The sequence below is a fragment of the Epinephelus lanceolatus genome, chromosome 19 (genome assembly GCF_041903045.1).
Source record: "Epinephelus lanceolatus isolate andai-2023 chromosome 19, ASM4190304v1, whole genome shotgun sequence".
Classification (NCBI taxonomy): domain Eukaryota; kingdom Metazoa; phylum Chordata; class Actinopteri; order Perciformes; family Serranidae; genus Epinephelus; species Epinephelus lanceolatus.
Window position 1 is genome coordinate 38,357,563 of NC_135752.1, and position 27,667 is coordinate 38,385,229.

At 39.9% G+C, this 27,667-nt stretch overlaps 1 protein-coding gene across 2 annotated transcripts; it reads right to left on the reverse strand.

Moving 5' to 3' along the window:
• Positions 1-1,253: 1,253 nt before the first annotated feature.
• sbno1 (strawberry notch homolog 1 (Drosophila)) lies at positions 1,254-25,905 on the reverse strand. Of its 2 annotated transcripts, none has more exons than XM_033646647.2 (33): positions 25,596-25,905; positions 22,694-22,813; positions 22,500-22,598; positions 22,159-22,386; positions 21,898-22,030; positions 20,887-20,987; positions 20,676-20,772; positions 20,269-20,429; positions 18,898-19,031; positions 18,682-18,772; positions 18,423-18,584; positions 18,158-18,293; positions 16,432-16,537; positions 16,174-16,327; positions 15,908-16,090; positions 15,571-15,668; positions 15,323-15,474; positions 14,183-14,386; positions 13,928-14,101; positions 13,671-13,840; positions 13,417-13,548; positions 11,782-11,917; positions 11,535-11,647; positions 11,364-11,435; positions 11,181-11,280; positions 10,961-11,035; positions 10,704-10,850; positions 10,386-10,480; positions 10,162-10,248; positions 7,942-8,079; positions 7,764-7,840; positions 7,432-7,625; positions 1,254-5,759 (listed from the first exon to the last, which is right to left on the reverse strand). In XM_033646647.2, the coding sequence occupies exons 2-33, from the start codon at positions 22,811-22,813 to the stop codon at positions 5,617-5,619; spliced, it is 4,212 nt and encodes a 1,403-aa protein (XP_033502538.1). In that variant the 5' UTR covers positions 25,596-25,905; the 3' UTR covers positions 1,254-5,616. The 2 variants fall into 2 exon arrangements, with proteins under 2 accessions (XP_033502538.1, XP_033502537.1); XM_033646646.2 differs by having other exon boundaries at positions 21,898-22,033.
• Positions 25,906-27,667: the final 1,762 nt, after the last annotated feature.

Sequence of the window (27,667 nt, forward strand, 5' to 3'; positions counted from 1 at the left end):
GTGGAAGAGGTACTTAGATCATCTACTGAAGTACAAGCACAGATACAACACAAAAAAGTTCCAATAGTACACAAACGTAGGTGATATATATATTTTAATTTGTACTAATTGTACTTTTTTTAACTGGTCTTGTCCAACTGTGAGTAACTAAGGTATCAGTAGTGGGAGAAGTATTTACTCGGCCTCTGCAGGTGATTTAATAAGATATATGGCATATACTTGTTATTCCACTACTCCAAACTGTCAGCCAGTTACATTGGAAATTAGGATTTTATACATAAAATGAAGTAAAAAAATATGATCTATTCTTGTAGAATAATATAACCACTAGTGTATAAACAGTTAAAATGTTTAAAATAACTCTAATTTTGACCTGCTTCAACAATAAACTGCCATTTACAGATGAATACATATATCCAGGTAAAGTTAAACCAGTAGTTCTGCAAAAACTGATCTTTACAGGTGATATATTATTATACATTACATATATTGTATATGTATATAATGTTTTTCCTTTATTCTGTAGTTTTTTAGTGACCTTGACCAACTGGGAGTTATTATTTTGTTGAATGTAATGTACTTGTTATTCCACTACTTTTATTTTTAACTATAGCTACATCAGAAATTAAGATTTTACATATATAACATATGAAAAGATGATAAAATATGATGCATTTGAATAAGATAATCTAAACACTTGTACGTAAATTGTTAAAATTAACTCAATCTCAGCCAGCTTTAACAATAAAATGATAATTAAACACAAATACATCAGGAGTAATATTGTGCACTGGGTATTTTCAGCACTGTATTCTGATAACACTTAACTGTACATACTTTTATTTGTACTAACCTTTTCATTGTAGGACTTTTAGTGTATTTTCAGTGTTTTTATTGCCTCTTTTTCCTGCTCATCCACTGCAAGAGAACCATAGAAATTCAAAATAGCAAATTACAGTGACTTTTTATGTGTGAAACAGGAATCTGACCTCTGGTTTTAGACATGAAGTCACCAAAGAGCCTGACAAACTTCAAAAATAAACTAGAGATGGTACCAGTTTCACAGAACAAGCCCAAATGAAGAGGCGCCACAGATACATATAAGCAGCAGTGATAAAAAGATGATTTGTCCCGATTAAACTAATTTTAAATAGTAATAATCCCGACCTTCTCTACAGTATTTTCCACTGGGATCACAGCACACATCTGTCGACAGGATGCAGCTGTATAAAACAACAAACAGCACCAGGAGGTAGAAGTATACCAAGCTTTATTGAGCATCACACTCATTCATGTACAGGTCATGTTGAATTTTTGTACAACTCTGTCAGTAGTGCAACTCGTGCAAGGATGAAAGGAAAAACAAAACGAGAGTCCTTCAAGTGTTTGAACTTCAGAGGAGCCGATCTGCCGTGACAGCATTCGAAAAGAATGTTACCGAGTCAGCGTCCCGTGTATATAATACATCTGAAAAGACGAAATAAAAACAGGAGTTGTTGGCTTATATATGGTGGACATTCAAGTTGGACCTCCAATCAGAGAGCGGAGCTTTGCAGTGACGCCTCTCCCACCTCTGTCCAACTGAATTTAACCCTTTTACAAAGTGTACAAAATGCACATTGGTATGATACAAAGACTCCTTCCTTCCTATCTTGCTCGCTTTTAAATGCATCAATCAAGAACAGAAGAGAATACACAGTCAATAACATTAACTAATCCACAGGTTACCGATGTGTCTGAGCAAACTGCGATAGAAAACACATCCTATCTTTATAATTATCTTCAGCTATGAGGACAGCTTGTGTATCCAGACTTTGGTCTGTCCCTTCCAGTGCAGATCTAATATAATGCAATATAGGACAACAGAGGAGGTACACTATTCAACAGAAAGCAGTCGTCCATTTTAATCACGACTCGGCTCAAGACAGCAGAGGAATCAGAGAGACGTGTTTTTAAACATGAACTGTGAAGATACGAGCTGTGAACACAGCTAACCACGGAGCCACAGAGGAACATGACTGAAGTAGAGGTGTCCAAGGAGCATTTTGAGTTATGGTCATGCATTTCAGATACTTTGTAAAACTCTGAACATTTTCTTTGTTTTCTGTTTTTTTTCCAAAGAGGGTCTTTGTATGAGTTTAACCCCTGAGCAGAAGTCCATTTAAAAAAAAGGCAACAAAATAAAAAGACATGAGCAAAGCACAGTGCTGGAGACTGTCAGAAAAATCAAAACGTGATGGTCTTTGTCAAGGATTTCACATTTCTCACACGTCCTTGGCTGCTTGTATTATTGTTGCTGTTAATGTATTTATTGTCCTTTGAATGAGAGTTAGTCCAGACAGGTACCGCTGACATCACCCTAGAGACAAAGACGAGGTAAAGACCAAAGGTGGTGCATATGGAGGCTGAGACAGGCCGTGCTTGCATCTGTTTTTTAATGCAGTTATTTCAAAATAACGAGTTGATTATTTAGTTTGATTGAAGATAACCAAGCTTGTGTTCTCAGGTTAATTCATGCTGATTCTTGAGAAAACAAAAGCTGATTTCTCAAGATAATTAAATCACAAGAAAATGACTTGTTTCCTCAAGATCGTAAATTAATTATACAGCAAGTTGTATCTCACTCTGAAGTAGTTAATCTGGCGCCTGGGCAGTGACGTGCAGCGTCAGAAACCAACAAAAAACAGAAGGCGTCCTTTAACGTCGGCATGATACGCGGCCAGTTGCTGTTATATTTTAACAGCGCCCGGCGGCGTCATGGGGTAAAATGCGGCGGGACAAAGACCAAAGTTAAGGCAGTCAAAGTCTGACTGGGGCAGGCGGACAACCAACTCACGCAGGGTACATGACCAAACGTTGATATGTGACGGAGTGAGAGTGTGTTGATGCGAGCCGTCATCCGTATTATTATCGCCCAATATCAAAGGAAGCAAGTCGTTTTCTTGTGATTCAGTATTCTGAGAAATCAGCCTCCTGTTTCCTCAAGCATTAACATACATTTAGCCCGTAATCTCAAGATAACAGCACTAAAAAAATAAATTAAAGCAAGCACGGTCGTTCTAGGCTTCCGTATATACAACCTGCGATACAAACTACAGAAGAAAAAGTATTTTCGTAGGCGGGTGAAAAGAAAGCAGAGTTCTTCAAACGTGAACACGACTGCTCAACTGAAACAGCAGTAACCCTTCCTGCAACCCATATTTAGCATTTATAAGCAGCATTCAGAAGTAGAAACATTTAATAAATGGCTGTAACACACTATAAACGTAGCCGTGCATCAACAGCTATAACTCCTCCTGTGGGCACCCAAAACTGGAGGCTGCTGTTTTAACTACACAACTGGGAGTAATAATATAAAACATGTCTTCACAGGAGGTTTTAATAGTTGAAAATATCCTTGTATCTGTTCATAACTACATTACAGTGTGCTATAAACCATTTAATAATAGTCTGAACACTGGTTATAAACGCCAAGTACACTGTGTCGACTCCAGTCTGAAAATAAAGCCTGTTTCCTGATGACACAACCTCGACTCACTCCTGAATAAAACTACTGTTTCTATGTTATCTTTGGGAAATATTTTCTCACTTTCATGCACTATAAATAGAAATCACCAGACCAGCTGACACTAAAATCTTTCACCAGTAACTCCTGTTGGTGCTTTGTAAAGGTGCCTGACTGTGGAAGCAAAGGCACATTTGAATAACTGTCGGCTGTTACAGGTTCACTACTTTAAGAGTCAGTTTTAAAACAATAGTCAGGTGCACTGGCTGCTTTAATCATTCCTCCTGTTCTAACCAGCTGTCAAAAGATCTCCTGAGGACTTCTGCTTCTTTACAGCGTGGAGATGACTTCAGTCACAGAGTCACACCTACCTATGACGTGACTACCTGACTTCGATGTGACACCTTTGTCAACTCTCTTCTTTACATGAGCTCTCATCAATCTTGATTGTTTGCCTGAATCTGGATGCTGTTAGCAGGGAGGAGGCCACCATATCTGACTTCCGCAATGTTGACGACAATCTCTAACATTTTGATCTGGGTCACCTGCCCCTGTCGGACTACGGTGAGCTTCTACTCCTGCTCTATGCAGCTCTGGAGGCCGTGGAACTGCTTCCACAGATCTCTTTTTGTACAAAAACATATTCAAAAGTTTATCTGAAGTTAATATGAAGCTTCAGGAGTCGTGGTTTGATAAATATAGTGGGCATCTTCCTGTCCAAAGCCCCTCTCTGTTACCGTCTGTCCGCTGCAGCTAAACAACATAAAGAGGGAAATTTGTGCCAAGAAGTCTCGTATTCATTTCAGATAAACTTTGAAAATATTTTGCACAAAAGAGGGCTGCAGATTTTGTCCTCATCACCTACTCTGACAGCGCATTAGGAACGATCTCTTACCATCCGGTATAAAAAGGAGGAATGATTAAAGCTCGGATCTTGTTCCAATGTTAATGTGACGGAAAGCCGAAAACATTAATGCTTGCAAGTAGTGTTTTAACACTGTTATGTTAAGATCACATGTGAATTATTTCATTATCTCGTGATAACAGGTTCATTTTTTGCCAATAATTATCTCCAGATAGTGAGATAAATCATCACGAGAAAACTACTTTGGTGTTCAAGATCACAGGATTATTAAACGCAAACAAAGGCTCACTTGCCCGCTGTTCAATTATCCTGTGATCAAGAGGGCAAGTTGTTTTATTGTGATAAATTATCAAGCTTTCAAGCTTAACGAGCTTTCTCACCGAGAACAAAATAACTTGTGATGTTGAGACAACACCATTGAAAACAATAATTTCATGCACGGCTGTTCTCAGTTTTAAGACTTGAAAAAACTGTGAACCTATCATTTTACTTACGATGTGGACAAAGAGGAACAAAGATAGATTGATCAATTTGAGACTAATGTGCAAAACAAAGACAGAACAAACTGGTCTGTGATTACGTCACAACTGGACTCTGGCCTGTGATCATCAGAAAATCAGCACATAAATAATGTTCTGCATCACTTTTTATACTTGAAACAACTAATTCCTGCTCTGTCACCGTGCTGAATATTGTCTGAGGAGTGATGATAACTAATATGGGATTGTAGTTTAGCATTAAGTGCCTTTCAAAGACGTGGTGCTCTTTGTCTCATCCACCTTTGGTCTGAACCAAGATAAAGTCTTCACCTCACACCAGGTAGTCTGGACTGAACAACTTAAAGCATGTGTGAGGAGTGGATAACTCGACAGCCACAGGTGAACGTGCCCTCTAGGTTTCTACTCTGCCTCGATCAATATATCACAAATCTTTTCACTCTGAATGTCAGAGGACAAAACATCACCCGTCAAAATCTCTCTAGGTGAAAACAAGTCTCTGGAGATTAAAAAAAAGAAAAAAGAAAGACCCTGAAATCTTTTCTCTGTACAACCACTGCTTTACATCTGAGAATCATCACAGCTCCGACCCTCAGAGACAATGGGGGTGGGGGGCGTGAGGGCGCAGGACAAGGGACAGCGGTCCTGGAGCCTGCCTTGCAGAGACAGGGACTGACCGGTCAGATCCCTTTAGAACTGGGATGTGAACTCGAGGGGTGGAGATGGGCTTTAATGTGGGCCGCCCCGAACTATGTGTTGGGCACATGACTGAGACTTTGGGGGTGGAGCTGCTGCCGTTTCTGCAGCTCCTGCACAGCGAGCTGTTGGCACTGGTCCGACGTGGAGAGCTTGTTACATAATGGAGACACACAGTTTGCTGGAATGATCAGTCCTGTGAAGGAAACAAAGACAGAATGAACTATGAGCCTGTAGGAATAATGATGGTGACATTTATAGCACATATTAAAAGGGAAGGGTTTGACATTTTGGGATATACGCTTATTCACTTTCTTGAGAGAGTTCAGTAAGAAGATTGATACCACACTCATGTCTGTACGGTGAATATGAAGCTAAAGATGTCTTGGTGATGACAGGACAAGCTGAGAACAGGTCCCACACATACCCCTCCATAAAACCATTTAACCACACCAGGTCATTTTTTTCACTTCGATTTTTTGTCCAGATACAAAAACGCCTCAAGCTCAGTAATGAGCAAGATATAACATTTTAATTAGTGATCTTTAGGTGGATTTCAGGCTAGCTGTTAACTTGTCTCTGTGCTATTTAACAGACAGATAGGAGAGTGGTGTCCATATTCAATTTGAATAAGCACCACTTAAATTTGTGGAAAATTTCATATACTCAAGCAACCTTAATCGGCAGTGACAGGAGGACAAAATGCCTTTTTTATACACGTCGGCTTGACTTGACTCGGCAGCCCAGCACGGCAGGGACCACAACAGGTCTACCTGCTTGAAGGTGTGTCTTTAACTGATGATGACACGCATGTCTTGAGTTGGTGACCTTTAAAGGCAGCTCCCTCTTTAAGCGGGATTTATACTTGTGCAGCAGACCCTACACATGTGGCCTACGCCGCTGTGAACATTTACACTTGTGTGGTGGTGTGTCTGTGTCACTCTGCAGTTACACCGTTGTTTCCACTGAGGGAAATGGTTTCAGCTTACAGAGACAGACAGGAGGTCTGCGTCACATTTCTGGGGAGGTGCACATCAGGCTACGGCATAGGTACTACACCGATGCAGAGCCTACACCGTAGCTACGGCATCAATTCAACGCAGAAGTATAAATTTCAACTTAGTGCTGTTTACTATTGTTGTTGGTAGCTCGCTATTTATCATCATGAATTTTCAGGCTGTTTGTAAGATTTTGTTTGGAAGTTGAAATGGATGAAGTGTCTGCTATGTGTGACAACAGCAGCAGAGGCAATTTAAAAATGTCTCTAATCTCCACTGAATACTGGTGCTAAATTGTCTGAGTGATGATGTAGCCTATCTGACTAAATGTGATGTGTTTAACTGGCAATGGAAACACAAATCAACGTGCCATGGTTTGACTCAACACGGCAAAAAGTGCCAGTGGAAAAACCCTAAAGGGCATCAAGGCACGACTGGGGAAAGACCCAGAATGCAGTTTCCTCAACTCCACAACATCTGCAAGTCCAGATCTGATGGTGCTGACTGAAACACCACCAAAGAGATGAAGGAGCAGGCTCCTGCGCCGACAATCTACTGTCAAAACAATCCCACTTTTAGTTTATAGATAAAAAAAATACTGCCCATGTGTCAAATACCTAAGACTGAAGTGCATTAAAGACTTTTTTAATACCTTCTAAAGTCTTTTTTAAGGAAACCGAATTCAGTGCAGACTTTTTAGGACCACCAAGAAAACCGAACATGTTGTCTTGAATAGGGAATGATGGAAGGCGTTAAATGTGGCCTCATGTCCAAAAGAGGACAATATCAATTTAGAGGTAACATCAATCTTCTCATCTAACTCTCACCAAGAAAGCTATATTTCCCAAAAGTCACAGTCCTTCAACTCACCAACTATCCTCTGTCCATCTTCTGTTCTGAGGCGGACAATCTGCACCTTGACATTGGTTCCACTGACCGGGGTGAGCACTTCCTCCAGCTCGTTCCACACGCTGAGCACCGAGCCACACAGGACGTAGTACGTCCGACACCGGAGACCAATTTCACACTGAAGACCCACCGCTGCTTTCTTACAGTTCCCTCTCCTGTTGAGGGAAGCAAACATACTGTCAGTTGGCAGATCAATATTACCAATGAAGATAAAAACTTCAGTACTGGCAAGAAGATTTATCAGGCTTTGAAGTAAGAAGTTCACCTTCAACCTCTGAACCTAAAGCACATACCAATATGCATGAGAGCAGATCTTTGCTGACAACTTGTGCTGGTCGGTCCAGTGCTGCTTGGCATCTTCTGACAAAACCTAACAAGGCAAAAACAACAACAAAACAAATCATGATTTGTCAAATAAAGAATCGAGCGTTCTTCTGTGAGTAACTTTAATAAAAGAAACTGTTGTGTCACCTTCTTAAACTTCTTCTTGATGTCTGCGTACGTCTCCAGTTTGAGCTGTCGGCCAGTGTTCGGCCTGTAAACCAGGAACAGCCTCTTCTTGGTGTTCACCTCTTTCACCAGGATGGCTGTTTTCTTGTTGTTCCTCATCTGAAAACAAAATACACATTATGCTCACAGGAGGGTCCTCCATTGATTTTATAAATGCAGATCTGTTGACTTGTTCTGGGGATTATCACTCAGCTTGTGAGAACAGTTGGATAATGTCTTCTGCTGCACATGGAGGAGATGTGTCAAGTCTGAGAAATATAAAATGTCGTCTCCAAACTGAAGGTGAAATTACTAACAGAATTCCTACTTTGCAAACAAAGACACAGGCATTTACCAGTCAGGGAGGGTCTGATGAAAGATGCCGCTGACTTACATTATGGGCAATGTAGTGGTCCAGTGTTTTTGGAGTTTGACCCACACTCGTCAGGAAATCTCTGCCCCTGCTCCGCTAATTTTTTTTACCACTTTTTATAAATCTGTCTCTCACAAGTCCCCCAACTTTATTGAAGAACAAAATTTAATTTCCCATGACCTGGATCAAATAAGATGTTGTGTAGAGTACTACTACTGCACTATATCACACATCTAAGAACATGAAAATAAATCAGTTTAGTTTTGTTTCTCCAAGAAAAGAATCTTTTCTAAATGATAAATATGGATGACTAGCTTCCACTGCTCTTCCCATTAATTTGCATTATTGCAGAGCTCATTCTCTGCCAAGTTATTACATCATTCAATGCGAGCAGATGTCGTTCTGTTATTGTTGCTGGACAAAGAGTCCTGTTCCATCTTGGTGTGTAGTACACAAGGCTTCCTTTACACAGCAGGGTCATCTTGATGCATTTGTGCACTACCAACACTGATCATCATAATGCAGATTTTGCTACTTAAATCTTAATATTATTCTTAAATCCAGTAAGTCCAAATGTCACATCAGCTGCTAAACAAATCAAAACCATTTACACCAGCAGTGATGACTATTTGCGACAGTTGCAACACTCTGTGGCATCTACCGTGCTCCTATTGACCAAGAGCAGTGTCAGGCCGTCTGTCTGACCCCCAAATTCCACCAGATGCGTGTTTGTTGCGTCAATGTGTGTGTTTCCACGGGCTGTGGCTGTGCTGCGTTCCGGCTCCGTCTTAGCTGCGGCGCTCCGGAGCCCTCCGCAACAGATATGCAAGACTTCTATTTTTCCGGACGCCGGAGCACGACGCAGCAATTCAGCACAGAGCAGATCGTGCGGGGCAGGAAGTCGTGCACAGAAACAGCAACAACAAAAAAAATCCGATTAATTTTCACAATAAAACGCACAGTGTTCACGGCGGATCATATTTCCCTGCACTACACCTTGAAAACGTCATAATGGGCGGAGGCAGGCCTGAAGTCAACAGGTCAGAGGTTTCAGACGTCATTTCATCCCATTGACACCATGGACGAGGAGATGTTAATCATGGAGGTGCACCCAGATGTCTTCCTACTACTCCCCTGGTTTTGTGGAAACTACATCTTGTTATATCGCACGATTATGTGTGAATTCGCGAGATTTTGTGGGTCCTCATGACTCCTGCTCTCCGGCAGAGCTGCACCGCTCCGCACAGCAAACACAGCTGGTGGGTGTTAACGGACGGTGGAGCACGCAGCGGATAACAAGCGCTGCCGTTCTGTAACGGACACGCATCCAGTGGAATTCCGGTGTGAGGCAAGTTGTTGTACAGCCTGTCCTACTGTTAGCCATTTTTTTTAATTTAGTTTCCTTTTAACAACATGGTTAGTGACTTTGAGTTCCTCCTGGTCAACAGTTATGCACTGTATATGTCTAGGGCTTTTATTGTGAAAGGTAAAAAGGGAAGGCGTGGATCTGGTGTGCTGCCTTTGTCAAGAATGAAAGGAGTAATAAAGTTTGCCGTCTTGGTTCGGACTATGGAGCATCTGTATGGTTTTATAATCCTCTTAAGTATAGGCCGAGTATAGGCGTAACATCACTGGTTGATGCCTTTATCTGCGATGGAAAAGCTCAGAAAAAATCATCCTCGTTTTGCAAAAATAATTCCATTGATTTATAATATTCGCTTTCTGTGTTTAAGTGCTCAAGACAAAAACAGTTAAAAAAAATCTAATATTGATGAGTAAATTAATCGTATGAAAAATAAAATCTGTAAAGGCCTTCAGTCTTTTCATACCTGAACATAAAAACCATCATCTGGTCCATTCTGATCTGCCCAAGCATGCGTTGCTTCCTCCCATGACATCCCTCGCTCCACACTCACCTGTGAAGAGACACACAGATCCAAAGTCAGGTAATGTAACTGCGATCTAAGCACATCCATACGAGGAGAGGGCAGATATATATATATATATATATATATATATATATATATATATATATATATATATATGTACATACGGTGAAGAGTTCCACATGTCCTGACGTGGTGTAGCCCGGTGTTAAGAATTTCCTGCAGTCCACCTTCTTCACCTTCTCATCACCAGAGCCCAGATCTAACAGAAGACATGAGGAGAATGAGTCTGATACCTTTTAGATCCAACGAGGCGCTGAAATCCAGCCTCCAGGGCCGACGGATGATTGTGACTCAACTGATTTTCACATAGAGGAAAGGCTCTTTGAATAATTTAACATAGTAAAACGCCTCCTGCCCCACTTTTGCTTCTGTATTTGTGATGGTGGTTGAATCATAAAAACGAAGAATGATGACCGTCCTACCAAGAATGCCCATGTCGTATCTGCCGTTCTTCTTGGCTTCCTGAATAACTGCTGCCAGAGTGTCAGAGAAGTACTGGAACAAGGCGTTCTGCTGCTGGACCTCCATGCCCAAAATACGGTTCAGGAACTTCCCCATGTTGTTGTAATCTGCAGCAGTAACAAAGTAAATGCATTAGATTTATGTAAAAACTGTACATGCATGGGATGCCCAAATTAAAGAGAGACAATAGCTGCAATGTCATTCAATTTAAAATCACCTTTGTCCAGTGACATTGCACCAGATCTGTCCTCCACATTTATGAGGCCCACGCCTATCAATCCACTCTGAATTTCTACACAAAGAAAACACTGTTGTTACTCACAGCCACAGAGGAGAACCATCAATATAAAAAAAATGAAAAAGAAATCAATACAGACATCAACCAGTTGTACAACAAACACAACAGATCGTTTGAAACAGCAGTGAAGTCAAAGTACCTTTGAAGAAATCTCCTTTAAAGTTGGAGGGTGGAGACACTAATGGAGCATCCAGCTTTACGATCGACTTCATCACAATTTCCAGAGCGTTTCTGCCGTACTGTAGCCAAGACAAACACGAGTGAGTCACTGGCAAATACAGACGACTAGAACTTCAATGGGACGGATGCTTGATGTGCTTACTTTGTTGTCAAAGTTAAACCTGCTGAGATCTCTGGTTTCTGTCGCTCTTCTGTCTCCGTGAGTGAGAGCACCCTGTCACGAACATTTAACACATGCAGTTGGTATTTAGCATAAATGTTAAACTTCCTTTGAGGAGCGACGGTGTTGATTTTTCATTGAATTAGTCCTTACCAGGCTCTCTAGTCTTTTGGCAACGATGGATGCGAATCTCTGCTCTCCTGCAAGCTCTGATATGAGGAAGACATATTCTGGAGCTGTGACCTGGTTTGACCTGTGAGTTCTCCCTGTGACCAGACAGACAACAAAGAAAGTTTGAACTACATTTATATTTCACATTTATCAGGCACAGGCGGACCAGTTTTGAAAAGATGTCACTAGGCTTGATTGTGGCTTTATCATGAGGTTAATATCTACTGACCGAACTGCTGTATCGCTCTGTCTGCACTCCACGGTAACTCTAGTGTCATGTGGACTCTCCGCCGCTTGTTCTTCACTCGACGATCGGCCTGCAGGGATATACCTGAGCTGGCAGCTTCAGAAATGATGGCGATGTTCTGGTAGAAAAGAAAAGAAAATCAATATTTATTTCACATACAAAAATGAAATGCTTTGTTTCTGGTTCCAATTTTTGAGGCAAGTTTATACCATGCAGTGCACCAAGTCACAGACATTACGAGCTGCATGACTGAGTGAAGCAAATAGGTCTGTGAAAACTAAAGGTGATTTTGCACTGAAACGCTGGTGAGTCTGACAGTTTTCACAATCACACTCTGGTCAGGTGAGGACTAAACAACCGGACTGAGACCAGCTGAGAAACTGCTGCAAGTGAACTCTGGTGCTTTAAGTTTGTTATGTGGAAGCAAAGCAGACCAACCACGGGACTTTGGGACAGTAGATATGTGTCACAGGCATGAATTAAAAAGGTTAAGGCTCAAACATATCAAACCAACATCAAAGAACTAACGGCGTCGGGGGTTCACTGTTGCCTTGCCTCGCGTCACCTGTGTCTCAGCCAAAAAGTCGTACTACAACACACCGCAAAGACTACAGCCAACAGCCAACTAGCACCTGTGTGAGAAGAAATAACTCCACACCAGCAGGCGGCGACAGTCTGAATTCAACATTAAAAAAAAAGGAAACGGGAAGACCGTCAGGATGGACTCAAGACGGTAGTTATCCAGTTAGCATATTAACACAACCTGACGTTATTCGCACAGAGCATATTTACTGTGCAGTGGTGACCATAACAAAAATAATTACAAAACATTTCTGCTGCAGAGCTCAATGGCTACAAATGAATCTTACTTTATCGAACAAGTTCAGTTTATCTCACTCCATCTTGATGTTAGCTCTTTGTTTACTTTCCTCACTTCCATTTTGTTCTCATGCACTGAGCTAAACTGCCAATCAGAGTCTCCAACACCACTTTGACATGCTGAATAAGATGAAAAGCTGCTGACGAGGGCCAACTAGTGCCAACGGTTTGCAAAAACTAGGGCGACAGACACCCAACCTACGGCCTGACATTGTTACAGGTATGCGAGTCATCAAGTGAGTGTGAGGATTTTCCCAAGGGAGCAAAAACAGACGTGTTTTACTTGTGTCCTACTCCATGTGTTTTGACAATTTTAAATTAAAAAGTGAATGAACCCAGTGACCATGCAGTAACCACCCCACTCCCCATAATATTACAGTATAAGAAACCTCTTTTTCATCCTGTTTGTCATTATTTATAACATGAGATTAAACTGTAGCCTCAAGCAATACAGCTCATAATTTCTTGGTGACACCAGAGAACATAAATAAACACATAAGGTCCAGTAAAGTGCAGCATGACACGTCCAAGGTCTGTATAACTTTATGTTTACATCCTTGGTGTGTTTCTAATAAATCAGTGCAGGCCAAAACTAAAAGACATCACGGTATGGTTTTTTTTTTGTTTTACCCTTGATCTGGACCAAATGAACTCAACTATAGGTGTGAAAGCAGCTTCAGTTATACCACCAAAACCTCTCATTACTTAAAAAAAAAAAAATCTCTACAATAACTTTACCTTCTCTCCGTCCATGAACCTCTGCTTCTCTGTCAGATTGAGGATTTCCACGGGGACGTCCAGCTCAGAGCGAGATTCATACGTGATGCTGCCATCGTCGTTACTGACCACACGACCTTTGCGTCCCGTCATCTGAAGCACAGTTGAAGGAACAGTGAGAGGAGTTCATATAAGAACCAAACACTTAACAATTAAACAAAAACACTACAACAACACTACTAAAGGCTGCAGAGACGTCACACAGATGTTTATACCTCAGCTACGTTTTCGGGTCCTCCCAGTTCATCTATGAGCTCGTCCAGAGTGTTGGGAGGTAGATCCTCGGCTAGATCTTCCAGTCTTTCCAGCAATCCTTTCTTCATATGCTGGGCGTGTTCCACTGCATCCTGACTTGTGAGGCAGCTATCCTGACTCTCTGCCTTGACTTAACAGGTAAAAATGAGACAATCATTAAGCCTGGAAAGGCTGAATAAGTTGTAACACTAACTTTGCCGTGTGGCAACGTGCTTACCTATGGCAGGTGTGCTGGGGGGGATGACAGGGGCAGTGAAAGCGGGCCTGGTGGAGCCCAGCCCAGAGGCTAACAAGGCACTTTGAATGGAGTCTGGATCGATGCTCTTCCTCCTCTTTTTTTTCTTCTTCTTCTCTTTCCCTTTCTTTGGTTCCTTTCTGATGAGCCATGGATCTAAAACAGGATAAAGAATAACTGTAAGCACTGGATTGGACATAAAAATGTAACCTTCAAGACCTGCCTCAGAAGTCTCACCATCTTCATCGTCGTCATCAGACTCGTCTCTGAATGGGTTGAAATCGTCGTCTTCGTCCCCTGAGCTGACAGATTTGAAGCTGTCGTCACTTTCTTTACCGGACTCTTTGTCCGATTCCTCCGAATCACTCTCCTCCGAGCTGGTACCAGACAGTCCACCGTGCTGGCGAGGCTTCTTTTTCGGCTGCTTTTTGACCTCTGACCCTGGAGAGACAATAAGATAATGATGGAAAAATAAATTCAGAATTAAATATGTTTGAACAGCACATAATTTTGCTCACAAGAATTAAGACGCAACGTATATTTAAGACAAAGCCATATCTTCGTTGTTTCAGGGAGTGTTTTGAGCAGGTGCGTATGGAGGATGAAAAAAGGCTTAAGCATCAATAAATAATTAAAAAAGATTTAAATAAATAAATGCATAAATAAATACAGGAAAAAAATAAATGACTAAATATATACAAGAATAAATAAATACATATAGAAATTAATACATAAATAAATAAATAGATAAATAAATAAATGAATGAATATATGCAGGAATAAATACAGAAATTAAAAAATAAATAAATGCAAAAAACAGGAATAAATAAATACAAAAGTAAATAAATTAATAATAAACACAAGAATAAATAAATAAAGAAATTAATAAATAAATAAATGTTTGAAAAATACAGAAGTTAATAAATGAATAATTATTTACAGGAAAAATAGATATAAAAAATAACAAATAAATAAACATAAATAAATACAAAAATAAATAAATTTATAAATATATAAAGCAATGAATAAATATATAAATATATGAAGAATACATAAGTAGAAAATGAAATAAATAAATGTATAAATAATAAAAGAATAAATAATTATTAAACACACAGGAATAAATAAATACATTCAATAAATGTATACATAAATACAAAAATAAATCAATAAAGTTAATAATTAAGTAGACATAAATAAATGTCTGAGATTTATTCCTACTTTTTTTGTACAACTACAGTTATTTATTTATATATTTCCGCATTCATTTACTTATTTCTGTATTTATTTTTACGTTTACTTATCTACTGATACTTAAGTCATTTTTCGTCCTCCACAGGAGTCAGTAAATCAGTATTAGCTTTCAGTCTTTATCACCTTTTCTTTTCTTGCCCTTGGGTTCTGGTTTTGCTGTGGTTTCACTGGGAGAGGGGGTCTTCTTAGCTGAGAGGTCAATACCCAACAGGCTGTAAAGTTTCTGTCTGTCAGGAGCTGGAAAGTGCTTCTCGATCAGGGACTGCAGCACACCTCTACAACAACAACAACAACATCATTTTATATTACAGTCACTTACAAACATTATTCTGTATAAAACTGTGTGAGGATCATATTAAGTCTTCCCGTACTTTGCAGTTGACACAAAGTCGTTGAGCTCTCCTCCTCCTTCCTCCAAGGCCTCGAGCGTTCTGGCTTCTCCGGTGGACTGAAGACCGATCACCACGCACTGCAGAGGAAAGGTGTGCAAGGTCAGAGCAGGCAGCACAACGTGGACTGTTTCAAGAGGGCATTAAGTAGTTGTTGCCTATTAAAAGCATGCATCTCTGGTGTTGCAGTGCTGACCAGAGGATCTTTTAGCTAACGCAGTCCCTGAAGTGGTCAGGTACTGGGGTCTCCCAATTAAGTTTTCACCGAAATCTTAATTCAATTCATTTAAGTACTGTTATATTTTAAGAGTAGTCTCACCTTTCCGTTTTGCACCTCCTCTCTGGCCAGCTGCACCACTCTGCGGACTTTGGAGGCGATGCAGAGGTATTTGAAGAACCTCTGGTGAGCAGACCAGAACTGTCCCCACATGGACTTCTTCATGCGCTGCTCAGCATCCATCAGGTTTGCTGCCTGCTGGAACTTCTCACGTGCCTCCACCCACTGCGGAGAAGCGTAATGAAATCAAGTTAACTGCAAGCACAAAAAACATAAAACACAATAATGTGATTCTTTTATGTTCTTACCAGCCTCACAGATTTGTTGTACATGTTGATATATTGCGGAGTCAGGGGAACCTCCTCAATCTTAAAAGTTACACCTGTAAAACTCAACTGCCTCGCAATGTACATCCCTCTCAGCTTCATGTCCATAGCTACGATCTCCATGGCGCCAACACCTCTGAAAATGAGTTTCAAAAACATTTATAAAAACAAACATGTTAGGACATTTTTTCGCACACCACCAGTCAAGCCTCCAGACAATTTGCAAAAAGAGAAACTTACCTGCGCTCAACAGCTTGGATAAAGTTGCCAAATTCTCTGAAGGGTGTTTTATGCCCCCAGATGCCCAGACGATTCATATAGGCCATATTTCGTGGTTCAGAGGCACCTAATAGGAAAAAGGACATTGTCAGACATCACCTAAGGACGGGCATAAGTACTTAAATACTCAATTTGGATGCCAGTATTCGTTCCAGTGTACAGAGTAACTGCTGTCCCACCTCTCACATGTAACTATGACTTTTATTTATATATTTTTTTAACTATTTAAAATGGGTGAAATCTCACTCTATCGCAGAGCTGCATTCAGTGTATTGCTTCACTCACTGTCTGTCTCTCTCTGTTCAAGAGACTACTGCTGCAGGAGTGTGAGATCCACACGTGGGAACAGTTGGTGAACACTAACTGATAGCATCACACGGCTAATGTTCCCTAACGGGTTTAACATCAGAGTCGAGCAATTTTGGTTTTGGTGTGAGTTTTTAAACGGCTCAGCATTGGATGCTAGCTCTTACAAGCTGAGCAGATGTTGAACTGACCAGGTGGAGAGACTTCAGAGAAAGTCAGAGGCACTGTGTCTCACTTATGTAACGGCAGAGACAGTTTGCTTATTTTTCTCATGTTAACTTTGAATTTATAGTTTCAGAATTTACGCCTAGTGGGGCGTCGGTGGCTTAGTGGTAGAGCAGGCGCCCCATGTACAAGGCTATTGCCGCAGCAGCCAGGGTTCAACTCCAGCCTGTGGCCCTTTGCTGCATGTCACTCCCTCTCTCTCCCCCTTTCACACTTCACTATCCTATCAATTAAAAGGCAAAAAATGCCCATAAAAATATATTTAAAAAAAAAAAGAATTGACGCCTGGTTGTTCAGTAAATTGATTGAAAATTGCACTAATTTTGGGGCGTCGGTAGAGTAGTGGATAGTGCCAACACCCCATGAACAGAGGCATTGCCTCGCTACAGCGGCCACGGGTTCGAATATGGCTCGCAGCCCTTTGCTGCATGTCAGTCCCCACTCTCTCTCTCTCTCTCTCTGTCTCCCCATTTCACTCTGTCCTGTCATTAAAGGCAAAAAAAGGCCCACATAAATAATCTTAATAAAAAAAATAAATAAAATTGCACTTGTTTTCCGTTGTTGGCCAATTTACATTCCTGTTCTTTCGTTTGTTTTTTTTGTGAGCACTCTGTAATAATTTCATGCGAATACTAGAATACGGAAGTTCCTTAAAATGCCGTCAACTGCTCTAGATCAACGCTCCTGGACGCAAGTGAATATTCCTACAACCAATAAAAGCATCTAAACAGGTGACATAACGCTGAGCGACGGACAAATGTTAATAGACCACTGCGTGCAGAGATAAGCTTTGATGGTTTTGCTTCAACAGAAAGTCCCATATCAGCTGCAACCATCTTGTTTGTTTTCAAAAATATCTCAACAGCCTCCTCTTTGCCAAGCTAGGTTTATGTTTGCTGTCGTCTCCTCAGCCTTAGGGTGCATGGGCCAAAAAAGACGTCATCACTAATTTTTCGTACAGCGCAAATTGTCATTCATCGCCTGAAACACACCCCATAAACAATTTTCATTAGAAAACTGTCTAAACAGAGGAGGACCTGATGCGTCTGCCAGAGCAAATAAAACATCATCTTAGGCTGCAGATTCATCACCTCCACCCAAGTTTACACTGCCAATCCATTAAAAAAGCGAACTTAATTTGATTATGTCTACTGACCTGTAGCACTTGCATACACAACCCGAGCATTGGGGAGTTTGTTCTGCAGCTCCAACACTGCGAGCCCAGTTTTTGTAGGTTTGGACGATCCAATCGGACAAACATTTTTGGCTTTGTGACACTCGTCATACACAATCTGAGGACATTTGGTTAAGGAAAGTCATCACATTATCTTGTTTAAATTACTCTGATACACTCAAGTTCAGTTTTTCACACATGAAACTAACATCTACTCCACTAACTGGTGTCCACTTGAGAAGGATACAACGCCATCGAAGTCCTCCCCACACCAGTGGAGAAGCTGCTGAAATCTGGTCTTGTACTTCCCTCCTGATTGGCTCTCTCCTATCAAGGACGAGTAGGTGGCAAATATCACACCTTTCTTCACACTCCCATTGTGTTTTGAGGAGATTTTCCCATATTTGAACTGAAAATGCAAAAGTGTTATTGAGTCACAATCTGACATTATAAAGGCACTAAACACTTGTCATCAGTTTCATGTATGCACCATAGAAGTATCTTACTTTATTCAGTGAGTGAACCTGGATGTTTTTAGCTCCTATGTCCCGTAGATCCCTCTCAGCATCATACTTCAAGTCGTTTGAGACACTAAACCTGAACAACAGAGGAAAAGATATATGAAGAGGTCATTCTGTTGGCAAAACATTTCTTGGAAAGATCATAATTTGTAATTCCCTGTGTAAAAATATATACTGTAAAAGATTTCAGGATGTATTTACCAAAGTGATCTCTTCCTGCCTAAAAGATAATTCTCATAGATGATCCCTGCGATGGTCCGGCCTTTCCCCACACCAGCTCCATCTCCAATCAAATAGGCAGCTCGATCACCGCTGGGGAGGAATGTCTCATGTTGCTGTGGAGCAGAAAGACAAGAAATGCACAATTAAAGTGGCACAATCTTAATTTTCTAAACAAAATGGACACACAAAACTGTATTTTAAGAAAAGAGAAGGCAGGTCTTAACTTCATCTGATTTTGATTTGGACTCATTCTTTCTATAGAAATATTTTTATTTTAAGTCAGCTTTAAGTTGTTTTTTTAGTGAATTGATTATTGCTTATTTTAGTCTAGTTTCAAGACAATTTGAAAAAAATATATTTTATTCATAGGGCACGTTTTTCAGGCTACTCAAAGTACAAAAAGTTTGTCGTTACATGTCAAATTAAATCAGTACAGAAGAACCTAAATAAGTAGAGTCGCAGAATATATGTGATAAATGTAATAAATGACAGTTTTTAAACTAGAGAACTCAGTAGAGGGCAGATCTCCATCAGACAGGCAGTCGTCAGAGATGATCGCAGCCACGCATCACACCTGCGACTGGTAGAATTGTCCCTTCTGGCTTCCTTACAGTTAAAATGGCGGCAAAGATAACATAAGATAAAGTTTTTTTTTTCCATCTCATAGCGTGCTTAACGTTAGTGGATCATAACATATCGAAAATGTAATTTATCTGCAGATGCTCTGATTCAAAATGAGTCAGTTTTTGACCCATGATGGAGGTCAAGATGTGGCCTGCAACAGACAGTAGGGCTTGTTGTTTGTAGCCAAGACGAGTTCCAGAAATGCCTTTTGCTCTGTGCTTTTGCTACGTCACTTTGTTGATCACTTGCGGCCCCTACTGGCCGGTGAAGAGGGGTGAGGAGTCAGCAATTAATGACGGTATAAACAGTAAATAAAAACAGCTTTGCAACAGTTGTGAATCACCACAACCAGAAGAGGTCCTTGAAGGAAGAAATTTGTCTTTAATTTTGTCACATGTTGCGAATTTTCACAACGAATAGAACAATAAAACGCATCTGAATCAGTGTGCAAGATTTCTGTGCACGATTTCTTGCGGGTGACAGATTAAAAAACACATCCGAAAAAGCAAGGACTCAGTGTGCAAAGGCCTTTACGCCTGGCGGAGATAAAGATGTGTTTCTAAAACAGTTGTTTGCTTTTCTATTTGTCTGTCGTTCACATATTCATTTGTTTGCAGACACCTTTATTTCCAAAGGTGACTTTTTATTTTGTGTTAGGATTTAAAAAAAAAAAAAAAAAGCTGTTGAGGGATATTTTTGTTAGTTGCTAAAATGATCATTGCTCACCTGAGCTGCGTATGTTATGGCCTCCAGCTGCAGAGCAGACAGGCAGCCATTATCAATGACTTCTTCTGGGATGGACAGTCTGTACCACACATCAGGAGGGTTGACACTGGACAGGGAACTGGTCTCCACCACAGGATCAGGATGCCGCAGGCCAATCTTTACTGCATTGACAAACCCACCCGTCAGTGGATCGAGTGATTTACAATAGCAGGATGTCTTTTGTTTGATCACAGACGACACGGTGCACTGCACAATAAATGAAGGCCTCCGAGACAAGAATGGCTACACGTCAATGTTTAGTATTCTTTGAATTATCCTGACTAACCGTTTTCAGAGACGTGTGTTTTTAAAAAAGTATTCTGAAATATAGCACTGACATTTGAAACCAACACAACAGCTATACTTACATTTCATTGGCATGTACTCTGCATAAGTCTCTGCATGACCCAACTCCTCCTCCTCTTCCTCCTCAGGCTCATCCTCCTCCTTCATCCCTGGGATTTTCTGTACACAGAGATCGACACAACCATAAATATTAACTTTCCAATAGGGCCTTAAATACACCAACACATTTGGCAGCATTCAACAGCTTTCTAAAATCAATATGAAAATGCTTACCAGAGAATGTGAGAAGGTTTGCACTTTAATGTCGTCATTAATCCAATTTCTGGCGGCATCTTTGCCCAAAACTTCCTTCTTGATCCCATTGTTTATTTCACCTGAAACACAAACAGAGACAGTAGGTGTTACTGTGACAATTCAAATACTGACAAGTGTTAACGTCAAAGTATTGGGAGGTAGTAGGGAGGGAGTATTGTCTGATCTCAGGTTGGTGATTCCATCACCTTATCCTTTTACTAATGACAGCACAATTTAAAGCTTCAATGATTGGTCTGTTAATCAATAAGTTGATCAACAGACACTTAAATGTGAGATTTTGATTAATGTTGATGGTTTAGTCAGTATATTTAGGTTACGGCCTCTTGATTGGACAAAACAAACAGTGTAAGACATCATCTTGAACTTCTTTAATATGTTAAGACATATTTAAAACCAAATAATACACGGATATAAAAGCGGTCATCGCTCCTTTAGCACAGCTGACCCATGTTAAAAATGTTGAACGTTTTTCTCTACAGTCCACATTTGCACGTCTCGGGTCCTGGTCTTTCTCAAGCTATGCCTTACACTTGTCCAAGTAAAGCCACACATTATTCATTTGGCATTTCTCTGGCAGCGTGCAAATTAACATCTCGTCGAAGTGCAAGCTGCAACTCAGGTCGGAGTCTGATGTTACGCACACAGAGAACATGACTTCCAAGTGGCGTGACTGAATTTACTGATCTGCCAGAATATTAAATATACTCTAATATACAGGCATTTGAGAAGCAAATTTTCATGACTTATACAAAACTTCCTGAGTTTAATTATTTTCCAAAACACCTCCAAACCTGGAAATTGCGATTTTTAAGTTTCATAGCTTTCCCAGGTTTTTCATGTCCGTACAAACCCTGTTACAACCTTTTTAAACATCTTAAAAGCCTCTAAAAATAGGAGATGATTAAAATCATAGGTCATGACTGTTTAGTTCACTGTATTTACAAAAATATAATTGCAGATTTAAATGACCTGTGGCTGTTGCTGTTGCTACTGGTGGTGCGATGTTAGGTGGAGGCTTTAGCTTCATGAGCTCCATCAGACTGTTGCCCTTCAAACCAGTCGTCTTCACATTGCTGGTCCGAAGGAGGTCTTTCAACTGAATCTGCTGAAAAAAAGAAGAAAAAAAAAAAATATATATAATCAGCCTCATGACATAAAAGAAATGCTTTTCTCTGTGTTGTTACGACCTTGGTGGAACTGCAACGGTATCCATGGTTTCCATGAACGTACCTGATCTCTGTTAGAAGGCACTACTGTGGACACTGAAGGAGGAATACTTGTGGAGGAGGGTGTCGAAGATCCTCGCAGGGCTGAATTAGCAACATGGACCACTTTGGTGACAGTTATGGTGTGTTTGATCGGGTTCGTTACTGATTGTTTGGTCACAGCAGCTCCAAGTGACGGCAACTGATTCAGCTGATTTAAGACAAACGTGGTGGTTGATGGCTGAGGTTTGTGCTGTCGGAGGGAAGAGGGGATTTTTAATAAGGTGCGACAAAACAACATCAGCTGCAAAACAACACTGTGTCTTCAATAATTAATTAAGGAATCTTAATGTTCTGTAATCTCACCCTGATAGTAACGATAGGGACTGGAGCTGGAGGCTCAGGTCGAACGACTTCCACTGACTCTGTCCCCACACCGACATCCAGGGCACTGATGGAGATAGACTGGAGGAGGAGCAGGAATAAGAACATTAATATTCAGTTATGAAAACATTAATAAACAAATCACTCCTCCTTCATAAGAACAGAGATCATCTTACTTGCTGGGTTGTAGAGGGCTGTGCAACATCCTGAGAATCAACATCAAATAGGCCAATATCATTTGGGCAAATGCCACTCTCACTCAGGGCGGCGAGGAGTAAATCCTGTCCAGGATCCATCTGCAACACAAATATATTTGTCCTTATGTTAACGTCTTTCACAGACAGTGCTGACGACATTTGTTCACTAATAAAAACAATAATAACATAACAAAAATGTTTAGAGATGAAACAGTCTGGTAAATTGACTAGTTGATCAACACAAAATACATTGGCATCAACAAAGCAAGAAAAACAAATGTCTGGCTGGAAAATGTAATGTAAAAATGACTTCACCCAGACATAACTCTCAATTGCAAATTTAAATGCACATTTACAACAGAGAGGTTTAAAATCTGATGCTATCTTCACCAAACTCACAACTTTTCACAACATAATTTAACACCCGAGGAGTTTAAGCTTTAAAGCTGAGATCCCCACATCAAGTTACTTTTTGTCCACAGCGTGTCATCAAACATTGCCAAAAAGACTAATCTCTCCTTGACCTACTGGATGAACCACACCTGGCTAACAGCCATAAGCACATCGATAATAATGTAAAAAATAGTTTAAATTCTACTTGTAGCAGCCATGAGAGAAATGATGCAACAGTGCAAGCTTACAAGGAAACACAGTTATGTGACCAAAATAATGCATGAACCAAGAATCACATAAGGGATGTTGGGACCCACATGTAGAGAGCACAGGCATGGACTCAGACACAGGATACAAAATCAAATTTAAAGCTTAGTTTTCAAATGATAAAGAAACTAGAAATACAATTTTACAGTCGGCATAGAAACACTGATGTTCTGACTTTTAAGTTTAGCGCACAAGTCATTTAAATCCAATGTAAGCAAACGATCCAACATCTTTAAAATGTTCACCTCGCCGTAAATCCTCCGGGAAAACACGCCGAAAAACAGCAAGAAATACACACTGAAATATAACACTAGCTCGATGTATTTATATTGACTACAAATTGAGATTGACGCCAGAAGAAGGAGAGTTAGCCATTTCTCACAGCGAAGTCTGCACGCAGGTCAGGTCCGCGACTTGTTCCAAAGTGACCCAAAACAAGACACGTGTTTGCAATGCCCTGCAACGGTGCGATCAACTTCCTGGTCCCTCTGACTCAACCGGAGCTTCCCTCTCCTCGTTAGCTCCTCCGGTTAATAATTATTCATTCAAACAATCACCTATAATGTACAATATGACGAGACATTTACAGCACCGACATATTTAAGTGTTTAACGCTGCTAATTTGGCACAAGCTAACCCTGCCTGGCGCACTGACACAGGAGCTAAAGTGGCCTGGCTGAACCAGGGTGACACGGCTTAACTGTGCTAACAGAAAGCTAACACACACACACTGAGCTCAAAGACACTTTCACATTCATTCTGTGACACGACAGTGCAAACATGCACCTCATTAAAGCCAAACCCTGTAGAAAAAACTGCTAATTTAAGACCAAACTCTCACAGCTGTTGTAAGATATTAACAGTCACCACAGAGACATGCTCCCAAATATCAGTTAGCTTTAACCGTTATATCCGCTGTAACCTCACACTAACATTTCACATTTATTACCCAATATTTGCTCATTTTATTTTAACTTTTAGCTCACATTGGGTTCAACAGTTTAACTGCGAGAGCCATAAATATAACTGGTTAACAGTAAGGTGCAAAATATAAACATTCAACTGACAAACATTATATTGCATGCATACAACACTTTACTGTAAGTTGATGATGTCAAGACTTTAGCAGATTTGTCACTGAGCATATCTTAAAAGACTTTGTATCATTATATACTATATATTCCTCCTCACTGAATTCAGACAACTTGTACATATTAACACACTTGTTTTAAGTGCGTACTGGTAGTATGTTTCCCATGGGTGCATTTACTAATTTAATATTTGTATTTTAGCTTTACTTTACTTAGAGTGTACTAATTTACTCTATTTTTCTCCTTCGTATGTTCTATGTATAATCTATAGATATATCTAATTCTTACATGGTATGGTAAGGTTTATTTTTCTATTGATAGATATTTTTCTATCTATCGAGATATCTATTTATAATGGAAAAATGTGGTGTTTGGCTGCTTTAAAAACCCAAAAGAAAAGAAAACAAGTATTTGTAATAACGTTGTCTTTTATAAATTCATGATTAGAAATTAAGCAATAAAAACTTTTTTTGTTAAGTTTCCCTAAAGGATAGAGCAATGAAACTATCCATACTTTCCAATTCCACTAACAAACAGGCTACAAAACACTAATATCTGTATAATTTATCTTTGTGTACTGTGATATAACGCCACATCTGCTTTTTTTGTTTTTGTTATATTTGGAAACTATTCCCAGTGTGATAAGTCTGTGTTATGTTGTTTTGTTTAATTAAATAAAGACAGAATTAACAGGTTGATGATAAGGTGCAATCCGAAGCTAGCTTGTTTTAGCTAGCTTGTTAACGTTAACGTTACGTTGGTGAGGAGCTGCTGATAAAAAGCCGTTAGCCAGCTCACTAATGTCGGGTGTAAAAAACACCTCCGTGACCTAAAGTCTCAGGTGTCCTTCCCCAAACCTTCCCCACCTGCAGCAGCGGGGCTCGGCGGCGGGGTTCAGCTAACAGCCCCCTCGCATTGTTGTGATGTTGTTGACGGCGCTCTGTGTCATTGCTGTTGCTAAGCTAACATTAGCAACGCGGAGTAAACGAAGACGAAGCTGTCACTGCCTCAAATCGAAATAACGTTCATAATACCGCCGTGATTTGTCACCGCGCCATGACAAGTTAGTGTTTGTAATAAGCGGGATGTAGTGTTAAATAAAGCAGCTCCCCACGCTGATTTCAACTTACTTGACAGTTCAACGGCCACTCTCGGCTCCTGGTCGGCGGCAGTTTGTTGTCCTCTTCGCTCTGCCGAGCTCACGCCATCTTTTTTTATCAAACGCTCAGCCGCATGCTGGTCACGTGACGCGAAGGCCCGTTTTCGCAGTCAAACTCCTCGGACGGTGTCGGTGAAAACGGGTCTCCGAGCAGCCGCGGGGCGTCCCTCCGCCGTAATCAACCCACAAAAGCGAAAAAGTTGGCATTTCCAAAACGTTAGCACAAACGACAAACATAGCAGAGTCAGCGAGCTAATGCAACATCACGTGACCCAGCCAGATCTTGGGAGGAAGTGACGATGAGAAATGTTTCTTCTTCGTTGTTCTCTTCCTTTTTCCTTCTTTTTTATGTAATTAAACAAAACAACATCATACAGATACAGAGCATAATATACAAATAAACAATAAAAAAATAGCCAGTGGTATATCACACTACACAAAAAATATTATAAACTTTTTTTAAAAAAAATTATAATACCTTTTTTTAACCAGGAAGTCCCACTGAGATCAAATATCTCTTTTACAAGACATACATGACCAAGGTGGCAGCAAAATCACAACATACTGAAACACATAACATGATAAACAAAAATTCACAATAAAAAAGAGCAGTTATTTAACATAGTGGCCTCTCAAGAAAAACAACCACATGCCTCCATCACAGCATCCTTAATAATGCCTTTAAATGCATCAATGGATATAAAAGTTATTTCAAACAAAAAAAAAACATAAAAAAAAAACGTATATGCTCCTACTCCTTTCTGAGATTTCTTCTTTTAACCTATATTATTTCAACAAATTCCCAAATTTATTTACAACTAATAAACAGCTATCTATTTACCACCCAGTTAAATAAACAAGTAATAAACCCAGTTTATTTACAGTCCAGGTACCACCCAGTGTGACAAAATAAATATGCACTCCCCTAACACAACCTTTCCTCATCTATACATCTGCTAAAATATATTTTGTATAGTTCTTTGAATTGATTTATATTTGTGCTTTGTTTCAATTCATCACGTAGCCCACTCCACAAGTCCAATTTTACATCTTTGTGCAGATTAATTCATATCGAAGGTGTACAATAGGAAATGTAGTCACACAGAACCTACAAATATTAAGTGCAAATTATAAATAATAAAAGTAATAATAACATTTAGCCTTTTGGTTAGTCAGTTTAGAAAGTAGTGTCACATATTCCTCATTATCCTTCAGAAAAACAACATTTTTTAAGGATTGCTAAATTTACATTTATGAATTTATGAATAAAAATCTAATATTATCATCAAATGTATTTTTTTAAAGTCTTCTTTTCTTGGGTTTTTGAAGGAATCAAACACCACATTTTCCCACATAATAAAGTCTTTAAAGAAATTATCAATGCCAAAATACAGCAGGTGTAAAATTGTCTCTGAATGCAGTTTGTGTATATGTCGTTTTTAAATGTTGCATGTAGTGATTGTCAGAGTGATGTTTATGAGTAATTCTGCAGGACATCTTGTCAGCCTTATCATTACGTATTTGTGCAGGTTAAGATAAGACTTTATTGATCCCCGGGTGTGATATCACAAGCTACCCAGCAGTAAAAAAGTATTCAAAATTTGGCAGGTAGAGTGTGACGTTGTTCCTTTCTTTCTTTCTTTCTTTCTTTCTTTCTTTAAAATCATGACCCTCCCAAGGATTACAAATATTTTACCTGAGTCTTCCTGAGTAACTGGGGAAAAATGCATGACCCTAGCCTCACCATAAATAGCCATATTTCACATTTCCTTGCTATGATACATGATGCCATTTTTGAGATTTTTAAAAGTAAGTAAGTTTTAAAAGTAAAAACAAAATATGACCATTATGACAAAGTTAAATGCTTGTTTACAGATTCAGTATACAGGAGATAGCACACTAAAAGAACCACAACAAAAGAAGCAGGAATATGTCACACTAGACAAAAATATTAAGTAAGTAGTAAGTATTAAGTATCTTTAAAGGCTTTTTGTTGTTGTAGTTCAGAAAATGGTCTCACATAATGGTCAACATCCTACAGAA